This window comes from Nicotiana sylvestris, chromosome 7 (genome assembly GCF_000393655.2).
Source record: "Nicotiana sylvestris chromosome 7, ASM39365v2, whole genome shotgun sequence".
NCBI classification, from domain to species: domain Eukaryota; kingdom Viridiplantae; phylum Streptophyta; class Magnoliopsida; order Solanales; family Solanaceae; genus Nicotiana; species Nicotiana sylvestris.
Genome location: NC_091063.1, coordinates 67,671,547 through 67,697,551, shown reverse-complemented (window position 1 = coordinate 67,697,551; position 26,005 = coordinate 67,671,547). Strand labels below are relative to the sequence as shown.

At 39.9% G+C, this 26,005-nt stretch overlaps 1 protein-coding gene across 1 annotated transcript; it reads right to left on the bottom strand.

The window, feature by feature from the left end:
* Window positions 1-21,136: 21,136 nt before the first annotated feature.
* LOC138873269 (uncharacterized) lies at window positions 21,137-25,436 on the bottom strand. Its single transcript, XM_070151716.1, has 7 exons — window positions 25,020-25,436; window positions 24,562-24,722; window positions 23,913-24,028; window positions 23,575-23,819; window positions 22,210-22,559; window positions 21,953-22,114; window positions 21,137-21,503 (listed from the first exon to the last, which is right to left on the bottom strand). Exons 1-7 carry the CDS (start codon window positions 25,434-25,436, stop codon window positions 21,137-21,139), a joined length of 1,818 nt encoding a protein of 605 aa, XP_070007817.1.
* Between the last annotated feature and the right edge of the window lie 569 nt (window positions 25,437-26,005).

The following is a 26,005-nucleotide window of genomic DNA, read 5'->3' as shown; positions in this document are numbered from 1 at the left end:
TAAATCAATATTTTGTTTTTGTAAATTGTTTTTCTTGTAAATAGAAATAAAACATATACTTTAGGAATGTGGATATTTGTGTAGTTTTTAATTTAATTTTTTTTCCAAATAAAACCTATTAAGAGTAAGATAAAAGTTTAAAATATCAATATTAGACCTAAAAGAAATGTTTACACTTAAAATAATTTTGAATTCAGGGGTGCTCAAAAATTAGTTGTTCACAATATGGTGAAGCGTGATAGACCTGCAAAACAGAATATTGAACTTTCTCAGGGATACACCTCCATATCATGTTATCCACACATATTTTAAAAAGTAGAGGGTCAACCTAATAATAAGACCGACAATCACGAAAGAACTTTTTCTTTTGGATCGAAGAGAGTTCAAAAGGTATAATACCACTTGCCAAATAAGCACTATCAGCTTACAAAGGTTTCTTCTCTATTGTCACTGCTAGTAATTGTTCATCTGGGAATGTCTCTGTTAAGTCTTCAACCTCTACTTTCTTTTCATCTCCCTCCAACCTTGAAAGGTGGTCTGCCACTTGGTTCTCCATTACTTTCCAACTGCGAATCTTCAAATCGAATTCATGTAGCAGGAAAACGCAACAGATTAAGCAGGGATTTGAATCGTTTGCTATCCAATACCTAAGTGTTGCATGGTCAGTATAACACAATCACTTTTGAACCTATCAAATAAGACATTAATTGTCGAATTCAAACACCACAACCAACATCTCGTTCTCAGTCATAGTATAATTGAGTTGTGCACCGCTTATGTTCTACTTGCATAGTAGATTGGATGCACAATTTTGTCCTTTTGTTGCCTCAAAACTGCTCCTAAAGTCACTCGCATCACACATGAGCTTAAAAGGTTACTCCTAGTCAGGTGCAACAATGATTGGTGCAATCACCAGTATCTTCTATTGCTCTTCAAATCCTAACCTGCAATCATTAGAAAACACAAATGGGTGATCCTTTTGAAGTAGGTTACATAAGGGATTAACAATTTTAGAGAAATCCTTTATAAATCTCCCGTAGAAACCATCGTGCCCAAGGAAATTTCTTATTGCCTTGACCGAAGTGGAGGACGACAACTTCTCTATCACATCAACCTTAGCATGGTCAACCTCAATACCCTTAATTAACACTTTATACCCCAAAACTATACCTTATTGTACCATAAAATGTCACTTATCCCAATTCAACACCAGATTCGTCTCTATACACCTTTTTAACACTTTTCTCAAATTATTAAGACAATCATCGAATGAATTTCCCACCACTGAGAAATAATCCATAAAAACTTCCATAGTATCTTCAACCATGTCAGTGCTAGCATACACCTCTGGAAAGTGGCTGGTGCATTGCATAGGCCAAATAACATTCTCCGGAAGGCAAAGATGACATACGGACAAGTGAATGATATTTTCTATCTATACTTAGAGGTTATTGTAATTTGATTGTACCCTGAATATCCATCCAAAAAGCATAAATGAGACATCCCTGCCAATCTATCCAACATTTAGTCAATGAACGGTAGGGGAAAATTGTCTTTCCGAGAGGCATTGTTAAGTTTTCTATAATCCATAAAAATTCACCAACCAGTGTATGAGTGGAGATAAAATCATCATTCTCATTCTGTACAAGTCATTCCACCTTTCTTCGAAACACAATGGACTAAGCTTACCTATACGCTATTCGAGAGATGAAAGATAATGCCTGCATCCAACCACTTAATTACTTCCTTCTTCACCACTTCCTTCATGTTTGGGTTCAGCCTTATTTGATGTTTCCTGGAAGGCTTGTGTGCCCCTCTTCGAAGAGAATCTTATACATGTAAATGGCTGGGCTAGTACCCTCAATGTTTGTCGTGGTCCAATCAATAGCAGTCTTACATTCCTGTAACACTTGTAAGAGTTGTTCTACCTGCACAGCTGACAAAACAGATGATATAATAATAGGTAAAGTAGAGTTAGGTCCTATGAAAGCATACTTAAGGTGAGCTGTAAGCGGTTCTAGGTCCAACTGTGGTGGCTTCTCTATTGATGGCTTCGCAAGTGCTATTTTTCTTTCTTCTAAGTGTAATGGCTCAAACCGAGGTTCCATTTTTTCCAGAAACCTTTGACCTTCAAGAGCCATAACCCACTCTGCCAACTCTTTACCATCCACTTCTTTTAAATTCATCAAACAAGCTTCTAATGGGTCTCTAACATGAAGAGTCTCATCCTCCTCTTGTAGTATCACATCAACTGCCTCCACTAGCAAACAATTTGAAAATTTGCTGGGTCTCCTCATAGAGTGTTGAATGTTGAATATTAGTTATTCATTATTGAACTTCATTTTCAACTCTCTAATCTGACAGTAAAACAATGCTCTCCCAGTAGCTAAGAATGGTGTTCCCAAAATTATGAGTATTTCTTCATCAACCAAGACAGTCAAGAATAACAAAATTAGCAGAAAATACAGACTTTCCCATTTCGATGAGCACATTATTCAGAATTTCTATTAGCATTTTCACTGTACAATCAGCTAGTTACAACAACATTGATGTTGATCTAGCTCTACCAATGCCTAACTTTGTGTAGATTTTCAAAGGCATCAAGTTAATATTGTCCCCCAAGTCACACAACACTTTAGAAAAATCATAGCTTCCAATTGTGCATGGGATTGTGAAACTACAGAGACCAAATAACCTTTGAGCCATAGGCCTTGTCACTACAACACTACAAGTTTGAGTCAGAGTCACAGTAGATAGGTCCTGGAAGTCAAACTTTCGAGACATCAAATCCTTCATCATCTTACCATAGCCTGCAATTTCCCTCAAAGCATCCATCGAAGGAATATTTAATTGAATCTGCACTAATATTTCCATGAATTTTCTATATTGATCATTTTTCTTTTGCTTTTCTAACCTTTGAGGGAATGGTGCTGGAAGTCACTTTTGCTTGCTGCTCTATATCTTTTCCTAATTAGAAGTCTTTTCTAATACATTTTATGGGAACTGTTAAATTTCTTTCTTCATGACTTTATCAACTTGTAATTGTTCAATTAAAACCTATATGAGCTCCATCAAGTCATCTATCTCGAGTGGCACTGGAGTAGGTAGCATTATGTCTCTATTAGATTGAGCAAGTTTTTGCTCTCTGTCCAAATCCTTTCAATTCCCGAGACTCACTACCATTAACTGATTCTGGTTTTGCTCTTCTAGATTGATGTGTGTGTCTACAAAAAACATTCATTATAGGTGATTGTTCAAAGGCATAGACAACTAGCCTAACTGAGTTTCAATGACTTTAATAGCCAAGTTATGTGTGGATAACTTTTCTTGCATCTTTCTATTAGTCCTCATGATTAGTTGTAGCAGGCCCTTGATTTCTATCGTATTATTGTCTTCCTATTGGGTCACCCATTGTTGATGAGGTTATTGGTAAGCCAACTATTGTTGGTGCTGCTGATTGTAACCCAGTTGCCTTTTATAGGGCACAACTTGGCCTTCAAATGAAGAATGTTGTTTTGCCCAAATGACATTACAAATTTATAATGTATAGCTCGTCTACCTCTTCCATTGGCTCTCTTTTGTATCTGTAAGGATCTACTCTCATTTCATTGTCTGAACACAATATAGAGAAGTTTTTTGAATAAGGTCTTACGCGCTCAAATACATGAATTTCAAGCTTGTCAAAACCTCCACACTAATGACACTAAAGTCAACTAAATTAGTATCCTCAACATCCATGACTGACTCTAGTATCACTTCTTCAACATCGATGCCATCGAATTCTAGTTGGTTAGAGTATTGGCGTTCTACTCTGACCTCCTCCGTTAGCACCTCAATTTCTTCCTCAATTTCATGCTCTTCTTGACTACTATCCATAATATTAGCTTGTTTAGCATTTAAAGTCTTAACCAGTTGACTCACTTTAACCTCCAAGTTATGAATAATTGCCTCCTGCCTTTGAAATTATAGTTGTTTCTCATTATTTTACTCCACGAGGCACTTTAACATATCCTTTATCTCTTTAAAGCATGCATCCCCTGGTTTTTTGTTCCTATGAACTTCATAAAATAAAGTAGAACCATCATAATAACGGATTTGGGAGGATAAGAAATATAAGCACAATCATGAAAGTGACCATCTTAACCACCACACACCAAACCATTCAATGAATAAGATGAGTTGGTGCACATAACTCGCTCTCTAGAACATTTTGATAAGTTTGCCACGTGTAGTTTCCTCCACAACAAGCATTAGGAAAATCAAAAGAAGAACTACCAACATCCAAACTCCCATAAATCCAAGATCTGATGTTTCTCTTATTACAAATAAAATAAAATTAATATCTAATCTTGAGCCCTAGCAATGTTTACACCTTTAACTACAACGTTAGTTCCCCGACACTGGCGCCAAAATTTGATCTTGAGGGTCACTTATTCAATTGGCTAAGGGACGTAATATAAAAGCTTCTAAACCTTATTTCAGCCACACGCTTGACCTGAGAAGACAAGGAACACCATTGTTAAGCAAAGTTGAGACCGAAAGATCCTCAAGTTCATCCAAGAAGACGAATCAAAGAGTTTCCCTATAACGACCCAACCGATCATTTTGAGCATTTGTACTTTGCTTAGTTGTTTGAGGGAACGAGTAGCTCCGTATGATGTATTATGACTTGTGTGGATCGTCGTTTTTGGCTATCAGGTTATTCAGAACGAATTTGGAAGAATGATTCTCAACTTGAAGCTTTAGATTTTAAAGGTTTGAACAAGTTTGACTTTTTTGGTATTTGACCTCGGATTGGATTTCTTATGGTTCTGTTAGCTCTGTTGGGTGAGTTTGGACTTAGGAGTATGTCCTAAATGTGATTAGGAGGTCTGTAGTAGAATTTGGCTTAAAATGGCAAAAGTTGGATTTTTTGGAAACTTTGACCGGGAGTGGACTTTTTGATATCGGGGTTGGATTCCAATTACGGAAGTTGGAGAATGTCTATAATATCAAATGTGATGTGTCCGCAAAATTTGAGGTCAATCAGATGTGATTTGAAAGGTTTCGGCATCAGTTGTAAATGTTTGAAGTTTCACGTTCATTTATGTTTAAATTGAGGTGTGATTCTTCGTTTCAATGTTTTATGTGTGTTGTGATACCTCAAGTACGTTCGTATCATGATATGGAACTTGTTGGTATGTTTGGATGGAGTCCCGAGGGGCTCGGGTGTGTTTCAAATTTGATTTCGTATCATTTTTCTTCATGTTGCTATTGCTGAAGGCTGCCGATTCTGGTGTTTCCATATCTGCAGAAGAATGCATGCAGATGCGAGTCCGCAGATGTAGATAGTTTATCACAGAAGCGAAGGAAGTGTTGGTTTGAATGGATCGCAGAAGTAGGAATAGGGGCATATCTACGGCCCCGCAGAAGTGAAGATCATGGGCGCATGAGCGTGTTCGGTTGCGCACCTGCGGTTGCGCAGAAGCGGATGTTGATTCGCAGGTGCGAGGGGTTAGTTGGCTAGTGGAGTCCACAAAAGTGGAGCTCGTGTCGCAGAAACGATGCCGCAGAAGCGTCCTATGTGGAGCGGAAGTGGAAGTGCTGAGCAGAATGATAAATACAAGGGTTCATGATTTTGGCTTCATTTTAACATTTCCAAGCTCGGATTGAGGCGACTGTTGGAGAAATTTTCACCATATGGATTGGGTAAGTGTTCTATACTCGGTCTTAGTTATATTCTATGAATCTATCTTCGATTTGAGTGAAACTAGTATAGTTGGACTCATAATTGGATGGGTTGTCGAATTTTGTAAGTTTTTTCGAGTTTCGAGGTGTGGGCCTAGGTGTGATTTTTGGCTGGATTTGGGATTTGATTTAGGATTTGATCTTTATCATTTGAAATTATTTACTTAGGCTTTAATTGATATATTTGAGTGTTGAAACCCCAAAATACGTGCTATGTGATTGATGATGAGGTGACGCACATGCTAGGTGACGGGCGTGTAGGCGTGCACCCTGTGAATGAAGACTCCGTTGTTTTCATGGCACTATTTAGTGGCCTTATTTTGGTTGATATATGTGTTCTCACCATGTGATTAAGTAACTGAGTTGTCAATCATGATAGATATTATGTTTAGGCTTTATGCATGTATTGTTAGGACCCGTGATAGTCGTTTCTTGTTGTCACCTCACTAATTTAATTGATATTTTGTACTCAGTTATATTCATGCATTGATATCATATCTCAGTCTTAGTTGTTATTTATTGATACATCATACCATTGTTGTCGGGCTAGTTTCATGGCACGTTGAGCCCGTAAGTAAGACTGGAGAGATTGATGACTGAATGATGTCGAAGGCCTGAGTGAAAGTGATATTATGGGATCGAGCTGCACGCCGCAGCATGTTATATTGATTACACTTTATGCAATCGGGTTGCACGCCGCAACAATATACTGCTTGGGCTGAAGGAACTCATCCAGAGTCTGCACACCCCCAGTGAGCGTCGTCGACTATGTAGATATATATATAGGGATCGGGTTGCACGCCGCAACAAGCCTTATGGATATATGCATATGGATTGGGTTGCACGCTGCAATGAGCCTAACGGCTATATATATGTGGATCGGGTTGCAAGCCGCCACGAGTATTGTACAGTGCTGAGTGATTGAATGTCCTCAGTATTGAGCACGGTAAGAGATAATGCGAGACAGTGAGGTTGAGTACTCTAAGAGTGTGAGTACATGAGTTCATCACTGAGAGGCATTGCATTTGACATGCGTACTTGAGATATATGCATAGAGATGCATTTCCTTTTTGCTGTCCGATTTTGGTGACATTCATGATTTTACTTATATCTTGCAATGTAGGCATTGAGATATATTTTCCTCATGCTATCTGAAAACGAAACATTTACCTAATGAAATGTTTTTGTGAAAAAAAAAATTAGTTTTTAAACTTACTCATATTTTTGACGATTTCGGTAAAGGATTTGGGTTTTCACTGCTATACTTAAAAACCAAAACTGTTTTCGAAAATTATTAATATGCTAAGCATTTTGAATTCCGAGCAATTTATTTTATTATTTGCTTTACGTTATTATGAACTGTTGTTGGCTATTGGTGTTAGATCCGACCTATGTTCCAAGTTATCACTACTTTCAGCCTAAGGTTAGGGTTTGTTACTTGCTCTGTACATGGGGTCGGTTGTACTGATACTACACTTCTACACATTGCGTGCAAATGTTGGTTGTTGTTGTTGTTGTGCCCGATGGTTGACGGATTTGAAGATGTTCCCGCGTTCCCGTTGTAGCTATTTCTTATTCATGGTAGCCGTAAAATTAATAAAAACTCTATTTATGTACTTTTCAACAGAAGATATATTTACTTCATATCAGCTTTGTAAATTCTATTCTTAGAAGCTCATGATTTGTACTACTAGTCCTTGGGAAAAGTATAAGATTCAGAAAATTCCTTTTGTTGATTGTGTTGTTAATATTATTGGAATTTTCTAAGTATTAGTTGGCTTACCTAGCGGGTTGGGTTAGGTGCCATCACGACTAGTGGATTTTGAGTCGTAACAGATTGGTATCAGAGCCCTAGGTTCATAGGTTCTACAAGTCATGAGCAAGTGTCTAGTAGAGTCTTGTGGGTCGGTATAATGACGTCAATTTCTTTCTTCGAGAGGTTACAGGACATTTAGGATATACTTCCCATCTTTCTTCCCTTATCGTGCGACATTGATTCAGCTTGAAGAGTAACTCTTTGACTTTTTTCCACGCAATCATATGCGTACACGAGCACTCGGTATTGCGTGTTTTGATCTATGGCTTGGAGCCAAGTAGGAGAGTCTGCTATGGATAAGTTGATTGCACAGTTATGTGTTGTATTGGTTTCAGTTTGAGGTATACTGGTGAATCAGTTATGACTGGCAGAGGTTGAGTTCGAGGATGACTCAAGTAAAGGAATTTCCTGATGCGGGTTGCATTATATTTGTGGGCATTTGGGAAACACTGAATGATTGAGTTGTTATTTGTAAAGGATCTAGGGTGTATGGAGTAGGAAATTCACTCAATTTCTTCGAAGTGTGGACTACTTCTTAGGGTGGTGGTGTGAAAATGGGGCACATGTCGTTTGGTTTGTTTGATCAATTTAATTGAGGTTTGAGTAGATTTGATGACTCTCGAGAATGGTTCTAATGTATTCAAGATTTATATGTAACAAGTGGGAATCTTCAGGATGTGTATTTGGCTAGAAACTAAGATTTATATGGGAAGGTGTCATGACTTGTGACATTTCTATATCATTGTGGATTCTACATATCAGTATCAGGAAGGTAAAGGTAATGGCTTTAGATTCGAAGGAAGTCTCTTCAGAGTAAGTATTTTGGTTGTGGTAGTTTTGGGATACTTAAAGAGGGAATGCAGTGACTTATATGCCTTAGGGCAGTGTGATTCCGTACTATAGTTCGTGGGGCAAGTTTTGGTTAAGGATAGTAGTGTTCTAGCAAGGAAAAATATCAATTATTCGGAAGGAACTCGGTGAAATAGGACAACTTGGTAACGGGTTGGATCAGCATGGTAATAGATGTGATTGGCTCCTCTAGTTCTTATGATGTAGTGAGTTTCTACAGGTGTTTTGTGGCGATACTTTTGGGTTTTGATGGCCTGCGTAGCTTGGTTGAGTTAGAGGGATTTAGTCATGACGGTTTGGTTATGTGCAAATAGGTTTCGGAGAGTTCTTGATGGTTTCTACCACGGTTTAAGATGTATATTTCCTACTAGTTTGTGGGGCATGTTGCGTATTGTGATGTTGTCCTGGATGAGATCAAATGGGAAGTTCTCGGCCAATTGAGTATGTAGTTGCTTGTGACTTGGAGTGGATTATGAAGTTCTCATATTTTTATATGATGGCATGGTATATGCGGTGTGTTGGGTAGGATTGAGATTTGCATGTGTAAGGTCACAGTTCGGTTTTGGAGGGAAGGACATGAATTCTTAGGCAGCATGGGCGATCTCAGGTGACTAGGCGAATGATATTACAATTTTGTATTACTTGAGAGTATACAATTAAGGAGGTACACTGTGTTTTAATTTATGGATACTTTAGTGGTATTGTGGTACTCGTCTAATTAATCGACTGTTAATACTCAGATTTTGTGAGGTGGTACGAAAGAATCAGAGGAGGATTCCTCGCGAAATGATCGTGTATGAGAGATGTGTCAGATATTTGGTCGGTGGAGTTAGGATCAGATATGGTGATTCGTGTGTTCTATGGATTTGGAGACTGAGAGTTCTCATGAGTAGATTGTTTCGTGGTTGTGGACTCTGTAAATGTTGCCAAGGTTAGTCAGGAGGTAGTGTGTGTTGTGACTCAGTCACTGTGGACTTTTGGAAGGTTATTTATCTATTGTGGGTGGCTAGTGTTGATTTTGGGTTCATTGGTAGGCCCAATATGGATGTGTGTTCTGCACAGGGTCGGATTTGTTGACTCCGAATTGTTATTGTTGAGGGATGTGCCATTCGGTTGTTGTTGAGCTTATTCGTGTTCTGGAATGATCTATGAGTTACTCTTCTATGTTACGAGGAGTTGTGATTCATTGGTTATGTGCACATATGGTGCGGTTCTATTGGGGTCTTATAGCGGAATTTGAGCGAGAAGAGTATTGGGTATTGCTTGGTAGATGGCGTATTGGTTATGCTCTTTCGGGTTTTTTGTGTCGTTGTGTCATTTTCTTCTCCATGGTTATGGTAATTCACTTTGGCTACTTTATGTCGAATCTCACGTGGTTATCGATTTTGAGCAAGGCGGCTAGAGGTATGTAGTATGGGCTAGCGTTTGGATGGGGTTACGCATTGTAGCGAAGTTTTATTGGGGTATGATGCTTTGTGATAAATTCGTGTGTTTTGGTTCTGCAATGTGTGTCAGGTTCATAACATTGCGTTATGGTGGTAATTGTTAAGCTTGCGGGACCATTCCTTCATTTGAGTTATTTTCCATGGTTTGAGTACAGTTGGATTGTTGCTTATTGGTGCACGGATTGCATAGGTTGTGTCTTTAGATTCTATTAATGTGTCATGTCACCCGAGTGGTCATGTTGGATGAGATGAGGTCATTGGACCTAGAATGGATTATGGTATATTTGGAAGGATAATATTGGGAGTCGGCTTAGAAATTTTCTATAGTCCTTGTCGAAGGAAAGGGCGCTCCATGACTCGTTGATCTGATGAGTGGTTATGAGTTTCCGCGTGTTTCTTTCATCATTGGCAGTGTATGAAGGTTTTAGAACAAGACTTGTTTGATAAGAGGTTAATTACTGGCATTGAGTTGTTTTGAGTAGCTACTGTGATTGGGAATTTGAGCTATGAGTATTTGAGTTTGCGGTATATCATATGATTACATCTTGGGTTATGATTGCAGCTTGTTCAACTTGTTCTGATCTTATGGAAAATTCCAGATGGTGGAATTTGGTTCTAAGGTTTATGGGCTTGGGTGAATTATGGAATTTCAGTTATGTTGTGATATCAGACCTATATAGGATATGGTGACGTGGGATCACCCCCGAGTATGTGCATAATAAGGTTACACGGCGATTTGATGGCTTTTTGGACAACTCTAGGCACGTTCAAGGACGAACGTATGTTTAAGTGGGGGAGGATGTAACGACCAGACTGATCGGTTTGAGCATTTGCACCTCGCTCGGTTGTTTGAGGGCATAAGTAGCTCCGTATGATGTATTATGACTTGTGTGAATCGTCGTTTTGGTTTTCAGGTTATTTGGAACAAATTTGGAAGAATTATTCTCAACGAGAAGCTTTAAATTTGAAAGGTTTGAACAAGTTTGACATTTCGGTCTTCCACCTTAGATTGGATTTATAATGGTTCCGTTAGCTCTGTTGGGTGATTTTGGACTTAGGAGCGTGTCCGGATTGTGATTTGGAGGTCCATAGTAGAATTTGGTTTGAATGGCGAAAGTTGGAATTTTGAAAGTTTTACCGGGAGTGGACTTTTTGATATTGGGATTGGATTCCGATTTTGGAAGTTGGAGCAGGTTTGTAATGTCAAATATGACTTGTGCGCAAAATTTGAGGTCAATCAGACGTGATTTGATAGGTTTCGGCATCGGTTGTGGAACTTTGAAGTTTCAAGTTCATTGATGTTTGAATTGAGATGTGATTTGTCGTTTTGATGTTGTTATGTGTGTTTTGAGGCCTCGACTAGGTCCGTATTATGATATGGAACTTGCTGGTATGTTTGGACGGGGTCTCGAAGGCCTCGGGTGTGTTTCAGATTTTATTTCAGATCATTTTTCTTCATGTTGCTGTTACTGAAGGCTGCTGATTCTGGTGTTTCTGCATCTGCGAAAGAATGCACGCACATGCGAGTCTGCAGATGCCGATAGTTGATCGCATAAGCGAAGGAAGGCATGGTTGAAATGGATTGTAGGAGAGGGAATAGGGGCGTATCTGCGGCCCCGTAGAAGCGAAGATCTTGGGCACAGGAGCATGTTCAATTACACACATGCGGTTGCGCAGAAACGGATGTTGATTAGTAGGTGCGATGGGTCAGTTGGCTAGTGGCGTCCGCAGTAACGGAGCTCGTGTTGCAGAAGCGGCTAATGTGGCGCAGAAGAGAAAGTGCTGGGAAGAATGATAAATACAAGGGTTCGCGATTTTGGATTTTTTTTAACATTTCCAAGCTTGGATTGAGGCAATTGTTGGAGCAATTTTCACCATATGAATTGGGTAAGTGTTCTCTACTTGGCCTTGGTTATATTCCATGAATCTATCTTCGATTATAACTTTTGGTTGATGAATTCTAAAGAGGAAATTTGGGTATGGCCTAAAGTTTCACAACATGAATTTATGCTTTTGGATAGTTTTGAGCCGTTCGGAGGTTGCTATGCGCGTGATGACATTCTTGGAATATCACTTGGCTTGCTCGTTATTGGAATTGAATTGATCGAGGTAAGTAACTCTTCTAAACTTAGTTCTGAGAGTATGAAACCCCGAATTACGTGCTATGTGATTGATGATGAGGTGACACACATGCTAGGTGATGGGCGTGTGGGCGTGCACCCGATGAATTGTGACTCCGTTATTTTCATGGCACTATTTAGTGGCTTTATTTTGGTTGATATTTGTGTTCTCACCATGTGATTAAGTAACTGAGCTATGAATCATGCTAGATATTATGCTTAGGCTTTATGCTGATATTGTTAGGACCCATAATGGTCTTTTCTTCCTGTCATCCCATTGATTTCATTGATATTTCGTACTCAGTCATATTCATGCATTCATATCATATCTCAGTCTTAGTTGTTGTTTATTGATACATCATACAATTATTGTTGGGCTAGGTTCAGGACACTTTGAGCCCGTGAGTAAGACTGGAGAGATTGATGGCTGAGTGAGGCCAAGGGCCTGAGTGAGAGTGATATTAAGGGATCTGGCTGCGCACCGCAACATGTTATATTAATTTCACTTTATGGGATCGGGCTGCAGGTGTCACACCTTCTTTTTTTACATCCCGAGGGGGTATATAAGAGAGTTTTTCCAATTAAAGTGACAATAATCGCAATGGGATTATTCTAATTATTTCAGAGTCACCAGTTGGAATATTTATTATGGTGTCCCAAGTCACCGGTTCATTTTTAAATCCTAATTCGAGGAAATTTTGACTTTATTTAAAAGTCTGCGAAACTAGAAATTCTAGATAAGGAATTCTGTTAACCCGGGAGAAGGTGTTAGGCATTCCCGGGTTCCGTAGTTCTAGAACGGTCGCTTAACAATTTATACTTGTCTTAAATTGTTTAACTACTCATTTTTAGGACCTATGTGCATTTATCTTTTATCCGCTTTTAATCACTTGATTTATTCGTAATTAAAGTACTGAGTTACGCGTACGTATACTCTTTTCTTTTGACGCGTCAAAAATCATGTCACGCGAACGTGTCCACAATTAATAACGCTTTGTTTATTTATTAAGAAAGTTTGGTTGAAGTTGCACGAACGCATCCCTCGATTCTCTTTTTAGAATTTAATTTGCAATTATGTTACCCGAACGTATACATAATTACAATAATTGTCAAAGTCGAGCCTAAAGCAAGCTACGAGCATTATGATTATTTAATATCTAAGTTAATACTAATGGGAGGGCCATAGCTTATGGATTTTTGTTTGTGTATGGCACACCTCAATTTTTATAGGGATTAACTCTTGAATTAATTTCATGAGGTCCATGGGTTAAGGGGTTTTATGACACACCTCAATTTGATTTTAACTAAAAGAGATTATAAGGCTAAGATCCTAATTGAAACTTAAACTAGAATTTCCTTAACATAAAGTCAGGCCCTTTGAATTTCTGTTGGAAACTGCCTTGGGCCAAGACGCCCAACATTTGATGAAGCCCAGAAATACGTTAGCTTTGAAAAGCTGGTTTTAGGCTCCAAAATTGGGCCCAACAGAATGAGAGTTCCAGAGGTCTTGCTTCGTTTGGGTTTTAATTAAGTGTTTGCCCATGCTGGGCTTCAGGCAGGCCCAAATGCTATATGTATTCTAGTTGGGCCTATCTACCTATAAAATTAACGTCACTTGCATATTTACAACAACTAAATCTCAGTTTTCTTCTAACTGAAACGAGTATCCAAAAATCAAACACAATTCTAATCAATTTTTTTTTAAAAACAATTCACCACATAAATAGCAATGACTTACAATAAAAGTGGATTTCTACAACTGGATCCCAATTTCGAGCTTAGCGTCCAGGTTGGACAACCTAAACACATATTCATTTGACTTTTACTTGGGCCTCAGATTCAGCCCTGTCGTCTCTAAAGAGTGGGCTTATAATCTGGCCCATTTCATCACTATCATTTAAAATATAACCACAATATAATCAGACTCCTAACGTAGCTATTTTTGAATCCCAGTATATGAATTTAAAAACCTAATTAATTACAGTCTTCCCAAAATAAACAATTTCCCAAAATCAATACCTTACACCAGGACATAATACATAACCTAACTATATTTGAAGCTAAAACTATTACAACTTCTATTTCATGAAGGATCTAAGCTTCTTTTCAACATAATTTCCAACAACAAAACAAAACAGCAACTAAAAGGTGCAAAAAGCTGGCTGAAACATTAAATAAAAATGGAGCAGCAACAGGACAGGAGCAACAACAACCAAAAACCCCAAAATTTCAGACCCAAGACCAGCCACTTGAACCTAGAAATAACCAACTAAATAACCCACGAAAAATCTCTATTTCAAACCATTTTCAACTTGTGAACCAAAAGAGAAAAAGTTTTGGAAATCTTTCTAAGGTTTCTTAATTCTGAAAATGGCACTATTTGCAGAGAATAATGTTTATGAGTGTTGATGATTGCTAAAGATTGTCTGTTTAATGAGTGAAGGAAAGGTACTATATATAGGCATATAAAATGTCATGTGCTGAAGGAATAAAAGAATCATTCCCTCAGCCACACATGGAATATTTTTAACAGAATTGGATAGCTCGTTGTCCCTCATTGGTTTCAGTACTTTGTAGTAACCAAATGAGGCCAGCTGCCCCATTCGAGAACATTTCCAGCATAGACCTTATCCTATTTCAGAATTACCACCCTCTGTTATGACCCCTTAAGTTTCTTTTTGTTCATTTGACCACTCTAAGTATGTATTGAATTGCAAACTAGGGAAACACAAACAAAACATGCCAATATCAACAGGAAAATCAAACAAACAAAATTAGATAGTTGAATAAATCTGGATACTCAGGAAAAACTTAAAATTAACTAATTTCGTGATAAACCTCTGATTTAAACAAAAAAAACTAATTAAACTAAATCATGCAATTGAGTACTGAAATGTAAACATGCTTCAATTAATCTTCTTGAATGGCAATGGATAATCAACCAGGAAGTCGTGAATAAAGAAAAGAAAAAATCTAAAATTATCCCTAAAACATGCGGCAAACCAAGAACATTTAAACATGAAAAAAGCAACAAATAAGAGAAAAGAAACTAAAAATAAAAATAAAAAGTTACCTAATGTTATTTTGCAAGGGGCCAGTTGAAGAAACTTCTTGAATGAGGTAGTCATGAACTTATACAGTCATTAACTGGATGTTCTTAACAAGAACAACCAGTTAATGGATGTTTGGATTCATAGGTTCCAAACACTGCCCGAGTGGAGAACTTAGGGTTTCCTTGGAATCTTAGATTCAAAATTCAAAGAAATTGGGGCTGATTCGAGAGGGGGTAATGGTGCTTTAGGGTTTAGATGGGGGCAAGGATCATAGGGTGTTAATTTAGGGCGATTTGGGATAATTATTTTTTTTTGATCCTGAATTTGATCTAAGATTCGAGGAAATCGGCAACGATTCGAAGAAATCCAATTAGGGATTTAGAATGAGGATGGGACAAGGGTTATATAGTGTAAATTTGGGGAGGCTTGGTGTACCTGCGCCACCGTGGGCGATTTCTAGTGGGTGGTTGACGGTGGAGCCGGTGAGGGAATCCTAGGCGGCTAGGGTTTGTTCTTGAGAGAGAGGTGAGATGAAGTGAGGGGAGTTTGATGTGGGGAGGGGGGTCTATCTCATTCAGACATTTATATGTAAAATGCTAGACCAGTTCCGGGCCGTTGGATTAACGAGATCTAACGGCTGTGATCAATCATTCACAAAACGATGTTGTTTGGGGACCGGGGGAGCTGGACTGGGTGAGGCTATTTGGGCGTGGGTTAATTGGGCAAGTTTTGGGGTAATTTAGGCCAGTTTGGGTCAAATTAGGTGTGAAATTAGCCCAATTTTGAAACAAAAGCCCTTTTTTCAATTTTTTTCCTATTTCCTTTTCTTAGATTTTTTTCTAATTAAAAATCCTAAAAAAATAAAATCCTAAATTATCTAAATTGTAAAATTAAACCAACTATCTAATTATAAAAATTATAAACATTACTTAATTTCAAATTAAAAGAGAAAATCAATAAATTAGAAATTAAAAGACAAAAGATGTAAAATGAGCTATTTTTTGTGATTTTCAATATTCTATAAAAATGTGTGGAATGAAAATGGTAACAACAATTAAATTTGTAAACGTGATTCTAAAAATACGTGATCTATTCTCTAGCTAGTTGTTAAGGCAATTTGTGTTAAGAATATGCAGTATAACGATAAAATATGAACTAAATCGAGGCAGTGAGCAAACCGAAGGGGCCTGTTAGTCGGTGGAGAGTAGGTCGATGGAAGCCTCGGTGCCGAAACTCGGGCCGAGTTCGAACTATCGGGGACAGTCGGGAAGGGGATAACAAGCAGTAATATGATTGAATAAGGCTCTTTATGGCCAGTGTATAGTTGGATGGTGAAGAACAAGTAAGAAAACAATTAATGCGAAGTGGCCTTGGGCCAATGAGAACGAATGACTTAGAAGAAAAGGGAGGGAGAGAGAGAGATAGAGAGAGAGAGAGATATTATTGCACTTGTGGAGAAATGGAGCAACATCAACCCTTTACAAGATGGAGCGAGCCCCCTTTATAGAGAGGGGGAGATTCGGCTACAAGTATGTGGGGGTTAGCTACAAAGTATGGTGATGGGATGGTTTGACGTGATGCTTCAGCGTAGGCTCTGGGTAGGCTGCATTTGTCAGGCGTAGCCATTTGCCTAGAGGGCGTCTTCCTCTGTTTCCTCTAAATCGGGCTTCAACAATCCCCGAGGTTGAGAGTTCAGTCACGACCTCCTGCTCTCGAAACCCAGGGATAAGCTTCCGAAATGTCATAACAGCGAGAAATCTAGTCTTCCGATTTTGCCGCGCACAAAAATAAATAATTTCTGATTAATCCTAAAATGTAAAAATAAATCCTAAATGCAATGTATGGTATTTGTTTTGGTATTTTTCATGATTTAAATAAAACTTAAACATGCACAAAATGCAAACAATTAAATAAAATTCTACAGAAATTCCTAAAATGGCAAATAATTAACAGAAAACCTATTTTCTTGGAATTTTATAGGAGTATTTTGTATAAGTCAAAAATCACGTGCTCATAGATGCCCCTATTTGCTTGGAAACACGAAGGATTTTCGGACAAAGATAAAATGAGCAATTTTGAGGGATTTTTGCCCGTTTTGAAACTCCATGAGAAGCATCTTTTGAAAAAGCATGACCGAACCTTGCTTTGGAGGTTGCCTACATATCTTTGGCTATAAAGGAATCATGTTAGTGTAATTCTGAAAGTTTTGGTAGCCGGGACAATCGGGAAACTGTGATTTCACTGTTGTTGCTGCTGGTCTGCTTGCTGAGCTCCTTATTACACCCAAATAAAAGATGAAAATCTAAACTAGCTAAGACTATCAACTACGAGTTATAAGATTCCTATCTATAAACCTTCTGAAGCTTGATCTTGAGTCTTGGATGGTTCTTCATGCAGACTCTGATCTGAATAATGATGCTCGTTAGCTGCATTCTCTAGTTCATTCTTCTTCAGCTTTCAGATCAAGGCTGGACATGCAAAGCTTATGACTTCAACCATGGCTTGGGCAGTCCGCATCTTTTCTCCGCTTCCACACTCAGAGTTCAACTTCTTTTCTTGTTTCTTCTTTTATTTTAATTGGGTTGAGACTTCTTCTTTTGGTCACCTCAAACCTTGTGCCTCACAGTAAAAACCTGTTCAGGCACCAAACCAAACAAACGAATGGAATTCTTTTGCCCCAGTTTTCACAAAGAAAATTTTATGAGTTATTGCAACAAAATCCAAGATATTTCTTTATTGAAAGCAATAAAATCACGATTGTGTACCCTTGGAAAAAAGAGAATAGGGAGTGGACCCTATATCTATAATTATGCCGGGGAAGGTCATTGGGTTATGGCAGAAAAGAAAAAGCTCATCGGGTTATGCTGGGGAAGGTCATCGGGTTATGCCGGAAAAGAAAAAGGTCATAAGGTTATGCCAGAAAAAGGGAAAGGTCCTCGGGTTATGCCGGAGAGGTCCACGGGTTATGCCGGGAAAGTCATCGAATTATGCCAGAAAAGAAAAAGGTCCTCGGATTATGCCGGGGTGGTCTACGTGTTATGCCGGGAAAGTCATTGGGTTATGCCAAAAATAGGTCCTCGGGTTATACCGGGGAGGTCCACGGGTTATGCCTGGAAAGTCATCGAGTTATGCCGGAAAAGAAAAAGGTCCTCGGGTTATGCTTGGGAAGTCAACGGGTTATGCCGGGAGAGTCATCGGGTTATGCCGAAAAAAGAAAAAGGTCCTCGGGTTATGCCGGGGAGGTCCACAAGTTATGCTGGGAGAGTCATCGGGTTATACCGGAAAAAGGGAAAGGTCCTCGGGTTATGTCGTAGAGGTACACAGGTTATGCCAGGAAAGTCATCGGGTTATGCCGGGGAGATCCACGGGTTATGCTGGGGATCAACTAGGGAATAGAATCCGGTAATGGAAAAGACTACAAGGTTATGCTGGAAAAATGGTCGGGTTATGCCAGAAAGGTAGGAAGGTCCTTGGGTTATGCTGGGAAGGTCCACGGGATATGCCGGGGAAGGTCATCGGGTTATGCCGAAAAAGAAAAAGGTCCTCGGGTTATGCCGGGAAAGTCATCGGGTTATGCCAAAAAAGGGAAAGGTCCTCGGGTTATGCCGGGGAGGTCCTCGGGTTATGCCGGGAAAGTCATTGGGTTATGTGGGAAAAGAAAAAGGTCCTCGAGTTATGCCAGGGAGGTCCACGAGTTATGCCAGGAAAGTCATCGGGTTATGCCAAAAAAAATGTCCTTAGGTTATACCGGGGAGGTCCACGGGTTATACCGGGAAAGTCATCGGGTTATGCCGAAAAAGAAAAAGGTCCTCGGTTTATGCCGGGGAGGTCCACGGGTTATGCCCGGAGAGTCATCAAGTTATGCCAGAAAAAGGAACAGGTCCTCGGGTTATGCCGGGGAGGTCCACGGGTTATGCCAAGAGAGTTATCGGGTTATGCCGGAAAAAGGGAAAGGTCCTCGGGTTATGCCGGTGAAGTCCATGAGTTATGCCAAGACAGTCATCGGGTTATACCGAGGAGGTCCATTGGTTATGCCGGGGATCAACTAGGGAATGGAACCCTGTAATGAAAAAGACTACCAGGTTATGCTGGGAGCAACTAGGGAATGGGACCCTATGTTAGAAAAACATAGCTAGAGATTGGGGGCCCTATGCTACCATGGATTTGGATTTTCTTCTTCTTTCTTTTATTTTACTTTTAGCACTTTATTCAGGGGAATGCATGGAGAGTTTGAAAGGGACTTCCCTTTTTGGGTTAATTTCCGCTGTAGGACCATTCTGGTCTCCGTGCGCCTTGCTTTAATTGCACCTGCTTCTTGCGAGGTTGTTTTGGATTGCACCTGTTTTCCAATCAATGAACAATTTGTTAGTTTGAAACGGTGGTTGGTTTTGTGGCCTTAATTGTTTTGATCACTTGATCTCGGTCCAACTCTTTTGCTGAAATCCTTTATCGCTTGCTGGCATTTTGGAGACCGATCTCTCTTCTAAAACCGGGTATCTTGACTTTTCCCAAAATTTCTCATGACAGTTAACCCGTGTGGGGCCGTGGCTTTCCTTATCTTTCCTTTATGGTAGCTTGACTATAGATTTATTTCCTTTTCAAGAGCTTTCAACTCTGGAGCATCGGCTATCAAGGCCAGTCGAGATCGACTTGAGGCACTTACTGAGGTTGGGTGCCTTTACTTTAACTTGGCTTTTGCTAAGCAGAACCATGTAAAACCAATCTTGCCACCTTTTCTTTGTATTAGTTACGGAGGAGGATTAAACCGAAAGGGATTCAAAGAAAAGTAATGAAAGGATAGGAAAATGAATTTGATGAGAAGTCTCCCTGTCGGGGGAGGAAAGAAGGACTTATCTGGAGTGCATGCAGACTTTAATAGACATGACATGCTTCTTGGACCGGATACCCGATCTTTGCAACTATCCAGCCTCTCATAAACCCATTATGACTCGTGTTTCAAAACCGGGAAACCTTGTCAGGACTCTTTCAGTCAATGGTTGTAAGGAATTCCTTCTTCTCGACCAACGATGCCCTTATCGGGTTTTCACCAATTGACCTCTCTCATTTCTCTTCTTACCATCGCCTTATAGTGCTCTTTACGAGTTTTCACTAACAAGACTCTCTCATTTTTAGTTTTTCTACTCATCATCGTCTTACAATGCCCGTGTAGGTTTTCACCAATTAGACTCTCTCATTTATTTCTCTCATTTTTTTGCATCAAATCCAAGCAATCGCATTCTCCGATTCTCGAACATTATCACCAATTGATCATAAGGACTTGAACAAGATTTGGGGTAAAAAGAATTTGGATTGAATTACAACTTTGGAACCTTTCAGGTGAACCATCACCGAACCATTATAACATTAGGCCCAGTTTCATTTTTGGGGAAATTTGGATTTTTCTCTTGGTGTGACTGAACCCAGAGAGAGGCTGCCTATGCATCCTTTTAGAATCAAGTCGAACGTAGTTCAGAAAAACTTTTGTTTTTGTTTTGATTTGATTTTTTTTACAAACGTTTTCATGTTACAAAGAGGATAATCAAAGAAAGGTAACCGACTCAAAGGGTTAGCAAAGGTTTGGAGTGTTTGGGGTAGCAAGAATGAAAAACTTCGTCATCCCAATCGAATAGTATTGGTACCGCAAAAGGGTTAAACGTAATACCTTTTGACCGCGTATGTATTTACAGTGCTTCAGGGTCATTTCCTTCAATGTCTCCCAGGTACAACACCCCCTTCAGCAATAATTTCCTGATAATGTATGAGCCCTTCCAATTAGGAGTGAACTTTCCTTTTGCTTCCTTGTGATGATGGAGAATACGTCTCAAAATGAGTTTCCCCACTTCAAAGTTCCTAGGCCGCACTTTCTTGTTATCGGCCCGGGCCATTCTTTGTTGATACAACTGCCCCGTGGCAAACTGCGGCCATCCACTTTTCGTCAATCAAGGTTTACTTTTCTAGGCAAGTCTTGACCCACTCACTATCCTCAACTTCAGCCTCAATGATGATTCAGAGAGATGGAATTTCAACCTCTGCAGGTATTATGACTTCAGTGCCATAAACCAATAGATAGGGTGTTACTCCCACTGATGTGCGCACAGTTGTGCAATATTCCAATAATGCAAACAACTACTTTTCATGCCATTGTCTCGAATTTTGAATCATCTTTCTAAGAATCTTCTTGGTGCTCTTATTAGCTACTTCAACAACAACATTAGCTTTGGGTCGATAAGAGGTAGAATTCTGACGCGTGATCTTAAATTGCTTACATATCTCCCTCATCAAATGGCTATTCAAGTTTGCATCATTGTCCGTAATGATATTCGTAGGGATACCAAAACGGCAGATAATGTTGGAGGGCACGAAGTCTACCAATGCTTTCTTAGTGACGTCTTTGAGAGTGACTGCTTCAACCCATTTTGTGAAGTAGTCAATGGCAACCAATATGAATCTATGCCCATTTGAAGCCTTTGTCTCTATTGTCCCAATGACGTCCCTACCCCAAGCAACGAATGATCACGGTGCTGACATATGATGCAGTTCTTTAGGTGGTGCATGAATCAGGTCACCATGTACCTGACACTAATGACATTTTCGGACAAAACTGAAGCTGTCTTTTTCCATAGTCATCCAGTAATAGCTTGCTCGAAGGATTTTCTTTGCAGGACATATCCATTCATATGGGGTCCACACACTCCTGCATGCACTTCATGCATTATTCTTTCGGCCTCTTGGGCATCCACACGTCTTAAGAAATTGAGATCTGGAGTCCTTTTGTACTAGACCTCGCTGCTCAAGAAGAAACAGATGGCAAGCCTTCTTATGGTCCTCTTTTTGTCTCCATTGGCTTGCTCGAGATATTCTTTTGTTTTCAGAAATCTCTTGATATCATGATATCATGGCTGAACATTTGGTTCCATCTCGACCGTATTGCAGTAACCATGCCTTTCTCGGATTTGGATTTCTAATGGGTCAATGTGGACATTGCCTGGATATGGCAAAATCGAGGCCAAAGTAGCGAGTGCATCAGCTAACTCATTGTGAAAACGAGGAATGTACCTGAACTCGACTGTCTTGAACTGCTTGCTAAGATCTTCCACATGTTGCCTGTATGGAATAAGCTTGACATCCCGAGTTTCTCATTCTCCTTGAGCTTGTCGGATAATCAGATCTGAATCTCCCATGATTATCAATTCTTCCACCTCTTGGTGATTGCCATATTCATACCCATAATGCAGGCTTCATACTCAGCAATGTTGTTTGTGAAGAAAAACCTTAGCCGAACTGTGGATGGATAGTTTTGACCAATGGGTGAGATCAAAATTGCCCCAATCCCGTCACCTTTTGCGTTCACAACTCCATCGAAGAACATTTTCCAAGCATTGGTGTCTTCCGAAATTGTCTCAACTGAATTCACTTCCTCGTCCAAAAAGTAAGTGTTTAGAGGCTTATATTCATCATCTAAAGGGTTTTCAGCTAGGTGATCTACTAGAGCTGGAGCTTTCATTGTCGTGCGAGTGACATAGACTATGTCAAACTTAGTGAGTATGATCTGTCATTTTGCCAATATCCTTATGAGCATCAGCTTCTGTAATATGTACTTTAAAGGATCGAGCCTGGTGATGAGGTAAGTGGTATAGGCCAACAGGTAATGCCTAAGCTTCTTAGCGACCCAAGTTATGGCGCAACAAGTCTTTTCCAACAGGGTATATTTGGCTTCGTAACTTGTGAACTTTTTGCTCAAATAATATATTGCCTGCTCTTTCTTCCCGGTCACATCGTGTTGCCCGAGGACACAACCGAAGGAATTCTCCAAGACTGTCAGGTACAAAAACAAAGGCCTCCCCGGTTCGGGAGGGACCAAGACTGGCGGGTTCGACAAATATTCTTTGATTTTGTTAAAGGCTTCTTGACACTCATTTGTCCATTTAATCGATGCATCTTTCTTCAACAGCTTGAATATGGGCTCACATGTTGGAGTCAACTGAGCAATGAATCGGCTGATGTAGTTCAACCTTCCCAGTATGCTCATAACCACTTTCTTGGTTCCCAGAGGAAGCAAATCTCGAATAGACTTTATCTTCGTTGGATGTTGCTCAATGCCGCTCCGAATGATGATGAATCCCAAAAGTTTCCCAGACGGAACTCCAAATGCACATTTAGTCGGGTTTAGCTTCAAATCATACTTGTGTACACACTAAAAGAACTTTCTTAGGTCTGGAACATGGTCATCTTGTGTTCTAGATTTAATGATCACATCATCCACATACACCTCGATTTACTGGTGCATCATGTCATGAAAGATGGTTGTTATAGCTCTCATGTACGTTTCCCTGGCATTCTTTAGACCAAAAGGCATGACCCTGTAACAATAGGTGCCACAGGGTGTGGTGAAGGCTGTGTTTTCTGCATTTTTTTCATCCATCAAGACCTGATGATATCTAGTATAACAGTCCACGAAAGACTGTATCTCATGTTTGGCACAGTTGTCAATGAGGATGTGGATGTTTGACAGAGGAAAGTTGTCTTTGGGACTTGCTTTGTTCAGATCTCGATAGTCAACACACAGTCGGGTTTTCCCGTCTTTCTTTGGCACTGGGACACATTGGCCAACCATGTGGTGTATCGAACACTCTGATCACACCCGCTTTCAACTGCTTGGTGACCTCTTCTTTCATCTTGTCTCTAATGTCAGTTTTGAACTTTCTTTGTTTTTGCTGGAGAGGGGGACAATCAGGGTAAGTTGGCAATTTGTGCACCACTAGATCAACACTTAAACCTGGCATATCATCGTAGGACCAAGCAAATACATCTTTGAATTCAAACAAAGGTTAGATCAGTGAATCCCTAGTTTTTTCATCTCTGTGAATGCTTATCATGGTTTCTTGGACCTCTTCTGAACTACCTAAATTTACTGGCCCGGTTTCATTTAGATTTGGCTTAGACTTATTCTCAAATTGTTCCAATTCTCGATTTATTCCCCTAAAAGCCTCTTCTTCATCATATTCCGTTCTTGATTCACTATTTCACAATTAGACAATGTGTTTGGGTATGAGCATAAAGTCCGCAAGCATGTCATGTTATTTAAAGCCACATTATTAGAACTGAAAGAAGAAATAAGAAAAAGTAACAAAAATCAGAAAGAATAAAGAGAGATTCATGAATGATGAAATATTGAATTCATTTCATTGAATTAATAAAATGGTTTACATTGGAATTTAAAGATAGTAAACTAAAAGAAACATCCGAGTTACACCCTGGAATAACTCGTGATGGAGAAAAGGTGGCAAGACTAGACTACCGGGATTCCTGCCTAATTGGGAACGGAGTAGCCTTTCAGTTTTGCACCTTGGCATTGGTCCCCATATACAGTACCTCAGCGATGCTCGAGCCTTCTTCCGGCTAGACCATGTGGGTCTCATACAATTGGTGCATTTGAGAGAAAGGGTTGAAGACATGGGCATCCTTCTTCACATTGGTCTACGACCACAACCTCAAAAGCTTAATAGACTATATGTTTGCTACCTTCCCTAGTTTCGAGACATGGGACTGACGGGTCCCTGTAAATTAATTGATCGTCCTCTCCTTGGACTACAATCTCCTGATCTTCATATTCAAATTTAACCATCTGGTGGAGAGTGGAAGGTACGACCCCTGCTGCGTGAATCCAAGGTCTTCCCAAGAGGAAATTATAAGAAGTGTCCATGTCTAGGACCTGAAATATCACCTCAAAATCCACAAGACCAATAGTCAAAATCAAATCGGTCTCGCCTATGGTGTCTCTCTTGATGCCATAAAAGGCACACACACATACATTGTTAGGCCTGATTCTCAAAGTCCAAATCTACATTCTTTGCAAAGTTAAGAGAGGGCAGATATCAACTCCGTATCCGCCATCCAGCATGACTCTCTTCACATAGCACCCCTCACATTTAATTGTCAGGTGGAGGGCTTTGTTGTGGGCGGCCCCTTCTGGGGAAAAATCATTCTTGCTAAAGGAAATCTAACTCACTGCGAAGAATCTTTCTGCCATCCTTTCCAGTTGTTCGATAGAGGTTTCAATCGGAACATAAGCCTCATTGAGGCTCTTTATCAACACTTTCTGATGCTCAACTAAGCTTATCAGCAGAGACAAAAGTGAGACCTGAGCAGGAGACTTTTGGAGTTGGTCAATTATCTCGTAGTCCGCAGTTTTCATTTTTCGGAAGAACTCCTCTGCTTCTTTGTCACTAACTGGATTTTTGAGCGGGAAGCGCTTTTGTTTGGCATTGTTCACTTCCTCCAGATTAAGGTACTTCCCAGATTGGTTGGTTTCATTTACTTCCCCTGCAATTTCTTTCCCTTTGTATGTCACAATTGCTATGTTATAGTTCCAAGAGACTGCAGTGGGGTCTTTCATAGGCCTTTGTAGTGCGCGACTAATGACCATGGGCTTGTTCAACCTGGTGGATTTACTGGCCCCCGCGCCATAAAAGTACCTATGGGAACATATATCTTGGGTCCCTTATTTAGCTCGAACCTCTTAGGAGGACTCAACACCAATTATTCTTTCTTGTGAGGTCGAGGAACATAAAGGATGGCGTCTTCAGGGGGTACTTCCCCTATTTTGGTTTCCACAATCTTTTCTTCACTTCGAGGAGTGGAGTTACTCTTCTTCTCCCCCTTATCTTGCTTCGCGGCAGCCTTTGGCTTCTTTTCCACATCGACTATGGAAATGATGGCTTTTATAGCTGGGTCAAACTCTTTATCTTCACAAATCATCCCAATGACTGGCCTGTTGTTTGGAGCCGGCAATAGGTTGTTGTTCACATTGGAGATCTCTTCGTCTTTCAGTACTACCCTCTTCTGCTCTATCAAGTTCTCAATTGCCCTTTTGAGAGTCCAACAGTCTTCGGTGTCATGCCCTTCCACCCCAGAATGATAAGCGCACCGGGTCGGTAGGAAGGTGACTCTAGGTTTAGTCTATTTGGGGGTACAAGTTGTAGCAAACCCATTTTT